The following is a 9,817-nucleotide window of genomic DNA, read 5'->3' as shown; positions in this document are numbered from 1 at the left end:
GATCCACACCTTCATGCCAGCTGAGAAGTCAAATCCTCTTTGCACTGAATTAAGGTTTTCTGCTAACCACCTTGATCGATGTCAGCAGCTTGGTGCCGACAAGAATTATGATACACTAATTGTTGTGTGCAACAGACCAATTGACTGTGATGGTCTGGACAGAAGTGTGTAATCTACAGAATAAGGGTTCTATAAATTAAGGACATGTTTAATTTCAATGTTTTCAACACAGCTTCAGTATGGTAAAAATACATTGATCGATATCACAGAATCCGATTAAAATTACAGTAAAAATAAAATGAATTAATGAAAGCACACCACATACAGTACATTGCATTACAGTGTATAGAAGAAAATGTTTTCTAAACTCCCGGCATTTGTCTGTTGGAAATTTCTTTCTTCCCCTCTGTTTGGTACAAAAAATGTTCAAATGGTTGTCGACAACATGATGGTGACTTTCCATTGTGTAACTAAAAATACAAGAAATAGTTTAACATTGGTCTAAATGTTTTGTAAACACGTAAAGGGCAATTCTAAATGGTTAGATCACCTCATCACTATGGCCAGGTTAGACCACTATCTGGGTTACTAGGCTGGATATGGAGAAGTTTTCTGCAAGAGTCTTGACTTGCAATACATTAGGCCAGCCACTGGCATTAAAGGCTGTTTCTGTTCTGTACTGAAGTGTTAGGATAACTCTTGGTCTGAGAAACAGCCTTTGCTTTTCCTAAAATGTGTTGTGTATAAGTGGAAAAAAAAGGCAGACTGTAAACTCTTAGACTCTTTGCTGGTGTGGGGAGCCATCCTTTCAGATGTTATACTGTAGCTAGCTCAGACGCAATTTTGTTATACTTACTGCACATGATTTATGATAAATGTACCATCGCAAAAGCCTAGAGAATTTTGAAAGCAACTGAACAGTCCTAGTCTTGGCATGAGGATCAGTTGCTGTAGTTTATGAAGAGAGAGCCCAGAAGTCTGCTCTGCTTGAACTCCCTTATTTCCTCTACCGTGAGATAAATGAAACGCATTTCCAGCTGGAAGAAATAGTTGTTGGCTGACACAGAAAGCCTCCCTGTCTTAATTTATCAAAGGAAAATACGTTACAAGAAAAAATGGTATCTGAACCCATGCCTGCAATGTGCACCATGCATGCAGTGGATGATGAATGCAGAAAAAAGCAACTTATTTCCAAAGCATTCACATTTCACATCTCTCTCTCAGTTTTACAATATTTGAACATATTCGCCTCCGCAAAACGAGTGGAGCTATCTTTTCAGTAGCTGCTGTAACCAATGGCTTCTGAGCTTCTGAGTCACATTCAGCAAGGCTTCTTTGTTATAGTCAAAGCATATGTTGCACATGGCTTGAAAAAATGCCAGTATTCTATTTATTTCAGACTGACTGAAAAGGACAAATTTGAAAAACTAAAATATAAATAAACACCACATTCATATAAATACTGCTGTTAGAACAGAAAGATGTAAATGAAGGCAATTACAATTTAGAAAAAGCTATTTACTGAGTGTTTCCTATGTTCTTAATGATTAGTACAACAAAACTAGCATTGCATATTTTAGAAGCAATGCCATACATTTGTCATTTAGCTGTGTTGTACAATCTACAGGGGATGAAAAGCATGCTAAGGAAAATAGAACCCCCTTTTGTTACAGAATTGCACAAGGAGCATTTATTTTCAACAGGTAACAGATTTTACTGCAAAGAAAGAAGCATTTTAGACTGGATGTGAAGAATTAACTAAATATGATTGTGGCAATTGAAAATACACTGCACATATGACGATGAAAAAGCACATTTATAAAATGAGATATAAAACTACATGGCTATTTTAAGTATTTCCCCATTTAGTTTTTTTAAATTAAAACAGAAATAAATATACAAAGAATAATATTTAGAATATAGAAATGCTAGTATAATTGCATGTATAATTGACGTGATATGATCATAAGGACATGATATTTATTAACATGGCAGTTCCATTCAGAGATGGAGATAGTGATGACATTTGTAAAGTATGATGAGTTCACCGCTTTTAGAGTGAACTATAGCAAATCATTAGAAAGTCTGTAACGATTGTTTAAATGTCAGAAGCACGAGATAGTTCTGAAGAAGCTTACAGTAGCACCTCACACTGACACAGAGTCTTTTATCAATCTTTTTCATTATGCAACTTTTCAGTGATCAGATGGCCTTCCTTGTCCTCCTTTACTGGATTAATAACATCATCTGGAACACCAAAAACCCAGGGAGCCTGCTTAAACTCATTTTGTGTCAGGATATTATTACCTGTAAAGAAATTACATTAAGGGTCATTTGCACATAAACTTAATAAGACTATGAACAGTCCATCAGAGCTCATGTAGGTTCCATACACAAAGCAATACAACAAGACAGCTCACTAATTCTTGAAGAAAGCCCAGAGCACTATATTGTATAACACTGCACCAAGCATTCACTAGTGTGTCTTTCCTTATGTCAGTCATAAAATTTGATTTTGGTAAATTTACTCTGATACCCTGACCCTTTGGATAAACAGTTTAAAATGAACACAAAGGATATGAATATGTTTTCATATAATACCCTAAGCCCTTTGTGTGCCATGTATTCTCTAATTAAATTACCCGTAGATTATAGCCAATACTAATGAAACTGAAAATATATATTTTATGAAAAATATATTTATCTTCAACTAAACAGCTTGCCTTGGTACAGTATGTTAAAATTAATTTTAGACATTCTCACACAAAACTGATTCACAGTATTCACTGATGTTTCTTTATGAAATCAAGTATTTTGCCCTAAGCTAAAAACATCTTAAACCCAACAGCAGACAGCAGTTAACACTTTAACACCCCACTTGTAACTGGGAAAAAGGACAGATAGATAATGAAATAGATAAGTATGATTATGTCTCATTATCATCATTATTCATAAATACCACACTTACCATCAGCATCAGCTGTGTGAAATGGCTGGCTGGCATCCTCTTCTTCAGTTTCAGTGATTTCTGACAGCTCAGTTAAACTAATGGCTCCATCTTTATTTATATCATATGAACTGAATTCAGCTGGAAGCTCTGTTATGGGAAACAAAAACTGTGATGTAAAAAAGGGAAGCACTCCACATCTGAATGCCTCCAAAATTATTCTGAATGTAAATTTCATGGAACAGCTGCACTTAAATTATGTCCTAATTTTTTGGGGGGTTATGCAAATTAATTCCAAATGTGTATAATAGTTGTTTTGTGTTAGCTTTAGGAGCGCATTGAACTTTTGAAACATAAAATGCGTACTGTAAGTATGCTGAATGCTAAAGGCATACATAATGTCAGGTAATTTTGTCCAGTGTTTTCCTATGGCCCAGATTAGACTTTAATAGCTGCCCTGTTTGTGCCATTTCTGTAGGCTAGTGAGAGGTGTGAATATATTTGATAGAAACAACTAGAATCACACTACTGCCATTTACAGTAAGTACCCAAAGGCCCGCTGTTAATTGTAAAGAAGAAAAGAACACTGTAATTTGGTACAGGAAAACTATTGATTATATATACAGTATGTCACATGCACATATGTACAGTATATACAAGTTGTATAGGATTGACAAAACTTCAAAAATTCAACTTTTGCAGAATGGAGAATGCTTGTCTACCAGAGAAGTAGTAAACATACAGTAACATCCATTATTAGGAAGCTGCTTATTTCTGCAAACAGTCACAATGATATGGACTCGATCCTGGATGCTCAGAGTGCAAGGCAGGACTACAGTACACTGTGGACAGTACACCAGTCCATCACAGGGGTACACACATACAGTATGTATACATGGGCAACGTAGAGATACCATGTAATCCAGCCAGTGTTCCTCTGGGATTTGGGAGGCAACCAAGACATCCAGAATAAAATCCTACTTGAAGACTACACACAAATGGAGGCTTAGATCAGAAATCAAACCTGGAACCCAAGCAGTGCTAAGTTAACCACCAAACCTTTGTGCCAACTTGAATTTGATTCACTTCCATATTAAAAACCTTGGAACAAACAATTTGCTTCAGTGACTGGCATCATTTCATTGCAAAAGACAATGGAACGCCATTACACTACCTTGAATTTTAGGTGAAGCTGAACTTTTAAGTAGTTACAGAATTAAAATGTATAATATCTTTTTCATATCTGCACATAATGAGTTTTGACTCTACATCAAACCAGTATCAGATGAAGAAACTGGCCACTACAAAGCATTATAAGGAAGAAAAGTAATTATCTAATACAGTGGAAACAACATGTGAAGCACTAACCAACTTCTTCCAAAAGCATGAATGTTTTCAAGAATATTAAATTTGCCCAAGCCGAGATCTATTTAATACATATGTTTAAATTACTCATGCATTCACTGGACTGCAATGCATTAACTTGGGTAGCCAGTAGCACTACTGTGTTTGTTTCTTTTTGATAAATGGCACCTTTCATGCTAAGGTATCCAAGATGATACCTTTGCAAAAGCAGAGCAAGAAAAATTCCAGTTAAAAGCCATTACTTACGTTCACTGAAAAAGAAATGCTTTCAATGCAGTTTATAGTTTCAATATAGTTTTAAAATATAGTTATAGAACTTCTGATGTTGATCAGGAGGGAGTTTCAGTACGCGGGCAATAACAGCTGAAGGTTCGAAGACCAGCCAGCTGAAGGTGGTATTCTGGCACAAGCAGAAACATAGCCTTTTCAGAAGTGAGGGATAGGGCACCTCTGTGCTGAGAATTTTCTGAAGGTAGAAAAGCACTGACCCATGAAAGACTTTATATCTTACTGTAGCTAATTTAACCTTAATTCAGGAACTCACTGGCACCCAGTGTGAAGTCCTCCAGCATGACAGTAAGTGATCAAATCAAGGTACTGTGGGTTAGTAACCTGGCAGCAGGATTCTGAACAGGCTGAAGCCTTTCATGAGGGTTAAATATAAAATTTCAAATTAGCATTTTATTTCCAAGGATATGCCAGTGAAAAATATTCTTACGTTTACTGGAAACCACACCAAATAAACATTTAATAGATTAACCTCCACTGTAATGAACATTTAGTATCTCTACAGAAACACAATACTTATTTAAAAAATGGTTTCAGGCTTCAGATGTATACATTCAAATGGCAGATTACCTTATTTGCCATAAATCTGTGGCACTGCAATTTCTCTCCAATTTACCAGCACGACAATAAATCAGTTTTGTAACCTACTATAAAATTAGGATACAGGACATCAAGTTGTACTAAAATGCCCTTTATAATTAAAACCACATTGCATGCCTCTCCATGTATGGATTCATATTATTGCTAATCCAAGCAATGCTCAGCATTTCATGGTTCAATTCTAAGGTTTCCAAGGCAACTCTGTGATACTAGCCAATCACAGCAGCCGTACATCTGAATGGGCTTTGAATATGCATCTCCTACAGCCAATAAAAAATACCCAATTAAATTTACTGGGTATTGTGCGGATAGTGACTGAATCAAAATAATCTTTGCATAATACATTATAAGGGTGGAAAAGGACAGTCCAATATAAATCAATGGATGACTTGGGCCTATTTTCACACTTTCTTAAGATTATTCTAAAGGTGTAAAAATGTGAACTAAATTCCTAAAATATTTGTCCCTTGAGACAGCAGAATGTCAAAGTAAGGGAGCTGTTTTCCATGAGGGAAGAAACTACTGTCAACAAAATAACAACAGTCTTCAGATGTGCTTTACAGCATGAACCAAAAGCAGCATTGTGATGTAAAAAAAACAGCTGACCAAAAATCACTGAATATGACTGAACTGTTATTGTTTAACAAACAGCAGTAAATGACAACTCTGATGGATTCCAAAGATTTCTTGTGTTTGTCTGCCACAAATGTCTCGTATAACCAAAAAAGTTCAAGCATAAAGAAAATATACTGTAAATGTGGCTCATTTTTTAACCAGGAGTCAATAATTAAAAAGATTTCTATTTCTGAGTTGACAAAAAATCTTAAGCATTAAACAAAGATAATGTCATCGACTGTACAGTATATACTGTAGCTTCTCAACTGTCATAAGCGCTGGAAAGCTAACTGTTTCTGACGGTATTGTAAAAAATTATTTGTGCTTCAGATTGTGGAAAGTAAACAATAATTTGCCCTTTTATCTTCAACCACTTAGTTAAGAAGAATAATACTACTTTCAGAGAAAATAAATATAGTGCATTAACAGGACTAAAGAAATACTTTTTAAAATATGTTTTTATGTTAGAAAAGTCTCATATTATTGTTTTATTCAAGGGGCATATTAGAGTTATCTACTGTGTAACGGCACTATTTAAAGCACATGGGCTATTGGCCATACTAGTATTTGTAACACAGTTCCATATTGTGAAATCACACCTTACAGAATTCTGCAAGACTACTGTTCCAAACAGATTAAGCCTGAAAAAAACGTCTTGTATTCAGAAAAGTCAGCTTTAGAACAGCAGACATTCTGCGAGTTTTTTTTCCACAGTACTTAAGAAACAAATGTTAAAATTAAAAAAAAGAAAAAGAAAATGTCAACTTTAGTTTGGAATAACAAAGCATATATTTTGCTGTAGAGGACATACATCCAATACTACATTATTTTTTGAGGATTCAATAGGCTGAAGGAGAATATGTCTGACAGCGTGCTTACTAACATGCAGTAAAGGAATTCCTGATTTAAATGACCCGGATACTTAGCCTAGAATATTGCAATACAGTCTTCTAAGGCAAGCACATACAGTATATGTACAGTGCCAGGTGAATGGTATCATTCGTTTTACAGTGTTTCAGGTGCCAGTACATCAAAGCAATCAGTTGGAAATGGCAGGTCTATATTTACATTTTGAAGTCTGTACATTGTACAGAATGAGCCTACAGCATCTATTTGGTTAATTATTCCTTGCCCTGGGGCTAGTGTGGCAGACAGCTGCTAACATTGTCACTTGACTAAATGGGTGTATTAGTTCAGGTGGGGAGCTGCGTCAGCATGCGTAGGCTGCAGAGGAACAAGCAATAGGTTTATTCCATGCTGAAAAAAAGAAGAGAGAAAAAACACAACGTTTCGGCCGTGGAGCCTTCTTCAGGTGTCATGGGTCTTCTGGTGTAAATGGGTGGATACCAGTCGTGGCTAGAGATTGTGTGCTTAGTTTCACCTGTTCTATTCATGACCTGATCAAACAGTATGTATAGCATGTAATATTTAAAGAAGAAGTTAGTTGACAATCAGCTGGTTAACACAAAATGTAACAACATTTGATGAATCTCTAAGATGAGCTTCCTACTCTTGGACTTGGTGACTCCACTGCCTGATGTTTTTCAATTCACCTACATTTTCAGTTTCACATTTGAACCTTACTTGAAACGATAATCTGACTAATTGACCCTTTTCTTCATTTTCTGCTCCTGACAAGATTACATTTTCAAATCCCAACACCAAATATAATTCAAAAAGGTCAATTGGCAAAATTATTCCTTTTATTCGGGCTCCACTTAAAAAAGCCAGCTCAGTTGGAACAAAAATCAGCTGACAGTAAAGTCACAGCACAGCTCAGTGAAGGCTTGAAATAAGTTTTAATTCGTTACAAAAGAAGCCATTTTACAGAGAATACCCAAGAAAACACACAAATTGCATCTTCCTGTAATGCTCTGCCTTCAGGAATTTTGGTGGGGGAGGTTATGATCTGAGTACAGCCCTGGTCTCTCTCTAGTGTTGCCATGAATGAGTATCTTTTAGAAGTGATCACTAGGGAATTTGTATAGGGAATCCATACAAATACTGTGCATGTATTTCCACACATGGAACAACTGCTAGGTTTCACAATGGTTATCCCTGCCTTCCAGTTCAAAGAAGCACATACAACAGATGTCTGTCTCCCCTTTTCACAGAGTAGATTAGATCAAATCCTATTCCTGAATAAAACCAGCGACAGATTGAAAACTTACCAACAATTCTAAAGCTCACTTCCATTGCCGTTGGTAAAACTGTCTTGGCTTCTGCATCCTCATGCAGTTCTGTTCCTTTCGTGGAATGAAGCACAGTTGAAAAGCCACAGGTGCAGAAAGAAAGCATAACTGCCAGCAGTAAACGGGTCTTCATTATTAATCTGTTTAAAGCAAAAGACAAGTCCTTCTCAGTGTTCAAAGGCCTCCCTACCTTTCTGTCAAATGACAGAACTCACACAAATGGAAAATCAATTATTTGGAACTTAAAGGACAGAGATAAGAACAAAACCATGCACTTACTGCGGGAAAAGATGAGATGAATAATAAGGTGTTTACATTTGTGAAGAAAAACAACAAAAGCCATTTTGCTAACTTTTTGTTGGGACCACATACAAGTTGGCCCAGCCTGTGAATTTCTTTTTAAGCAGCTGATGTATTATACATTTGCCCTAGATGGTGTTACGCTTACTTAATTACCTGAAAACCCAGGTAATGTTACAAAACGCCTGAACTTCCTTTCCATCTGAGTGAACAGGTCTTCTATACTAACATAAGATCATCTTTGTGGAGTTTGCATTTTCTCACTGTGTTCACATGGGTTTGTGCTGGTGCTCTACTCCATAGTCCAAAGACATACTAGTAAATGACATTACTAGTCAGTAGCACTGTATGTGTCCTGCGATAGGCTGGTGGCACGTCCATTGTGTTTGTGTTTTCCTAAATACAATAACGTAAAGCAATGCTATTGTACCTTTTCACGGCTCATTTCACAGTACATGTAATTTTCTTCATCAGAAAGTTTTGCAAATGCTGTTGGTACAAGAGTTTTCCATTCCAAAATCTACATACAGGATTGACGTTACAGCGGCTTGATTGTAATTCTGATTTTGTGAATCTATAAATTCAAAGGTTCGCCATTTTAATCGAGCTACGTGTGTATCGTTCGAAAAACTTAGTAACTAAGTTTTAAAATGATAAACACGAAATCACGTCAGTTTTGTAGCTACACATAAAAACGTTTTTTCCCCCGTATATAAATATTTGTTTAATCTACAGTAGTCATCCTTTCCTCGAAGATGTTGTAAGGGGTCATTCCAAAAAACTAACAGTGGTACAGCACGGTTTTTATCCAATATGTACAGCTGACACATTTTCAAAAACAACGGAATTTATTTTTCACTTCACCTCTTTAAAGACCACAATGTTTCGTGCCGGTAAACTTTGAAGTACTTACTTTAGACTTTCCTCTTCTTCTTCTTCAAAACGAAGTGCTATCTAAAAATAAAAAAAAAGTTATCCACTCGTTTGGCAGGCCTCTTCTATGGAAACGGGATTATTTTAGAATTAGATCACAGAATTTCTACTTTGCACATTACTCAGAGACACAACTGACCTACATAAAATATCAGGGTTTTGTACAACGCTTTACCGAGCTTCAGTCTTGGGCAGGGCTGTAGTGTACAGTACGTATGAGGTGGAACTGCACCTCCTCTTTGTAGTATACATCAGGACATCTGCGTTGACAGTTTAAAAAGGTCTCCATTAAACACACGCAAACAACAGGCAGGAGAAGACAAGACGCTGTCATGACTGTTGTGCTTTCGGACTTGACATAAGAAATGTTTATTGTCTGCATTTCAAATAATCCACTCCGAATCTAAATATTTGATGGGGACAAAATAGAGTGCTATTAGTAAGTGCTGTTTCGTTATTCATTCAGCCATTGAATCCGTTTTCCCTCGATGTTAACTAAAAACGGGAATTTAACTGGGTTACAACATATTTTCTGGAAATTTTCTGTTTTTCGATTGAGTTCTGTTTAGGTTTCTTG

At 36.2% G+C, this 9,817-nt stretch overlaps 1 protein-coding gene across 1 annotated transcript; it reads right to left on the bottom strand.

Moving 5' to 3' along the window:
* Window positions 1-1,367: 1,367 nt before the first annotated feature.
* Window positions 1,368-9,482, bottom strand: LOC148662090 (uncharacterized). Its single transcript, XM_088636831.1, has 5 exons — window positions 9,371-9,482; window positions 9,221-9,257; window positions 7,987-8,147; window positions 2,969-3,097; window positions 1,368-2,307 (listed from the first exon to the last, which is right to left on the bottom strand). The coding sequence occupies exons 3-5, from the start codon at window positions 8,138-8,140 to the stop codon at window positions 2,171-2,173; spliced, it is 420 nt and encodes a 139-aa protein (XP_088492957.1). The 5' UTR covers window positions 8,141-8,147; window positions 9,221-9,257; window positions 9,371-9,482; the 3' UTR covers window positions 1,368-2,170.
* Between the last annotated feature and the right edge of the window lie 335 nt (window positions 9,483-9,817).

The sequence above is a fragment of the Lepisosteus platostomus genome, chromosome 6 (assembly GCF_059453375.1).
Source record: "Lepisosteus platostomus isolate fLepPlt1 chromosome 6, fLepPlt1.hap1, whole genome shotgun sequence".
Lineage (NCBI taxonomy): Eukaryota > Metazoa > Chordata > Actinopteri > Semionotiformes > Lepisosteidae > Lepisosteus > Lepisosteus platostomus.
The sequence above is the reverse complement of the archived record's forward strand: the minus strand, read 5'-3'. Positions and strand labels throughout refer to the sequence as shown.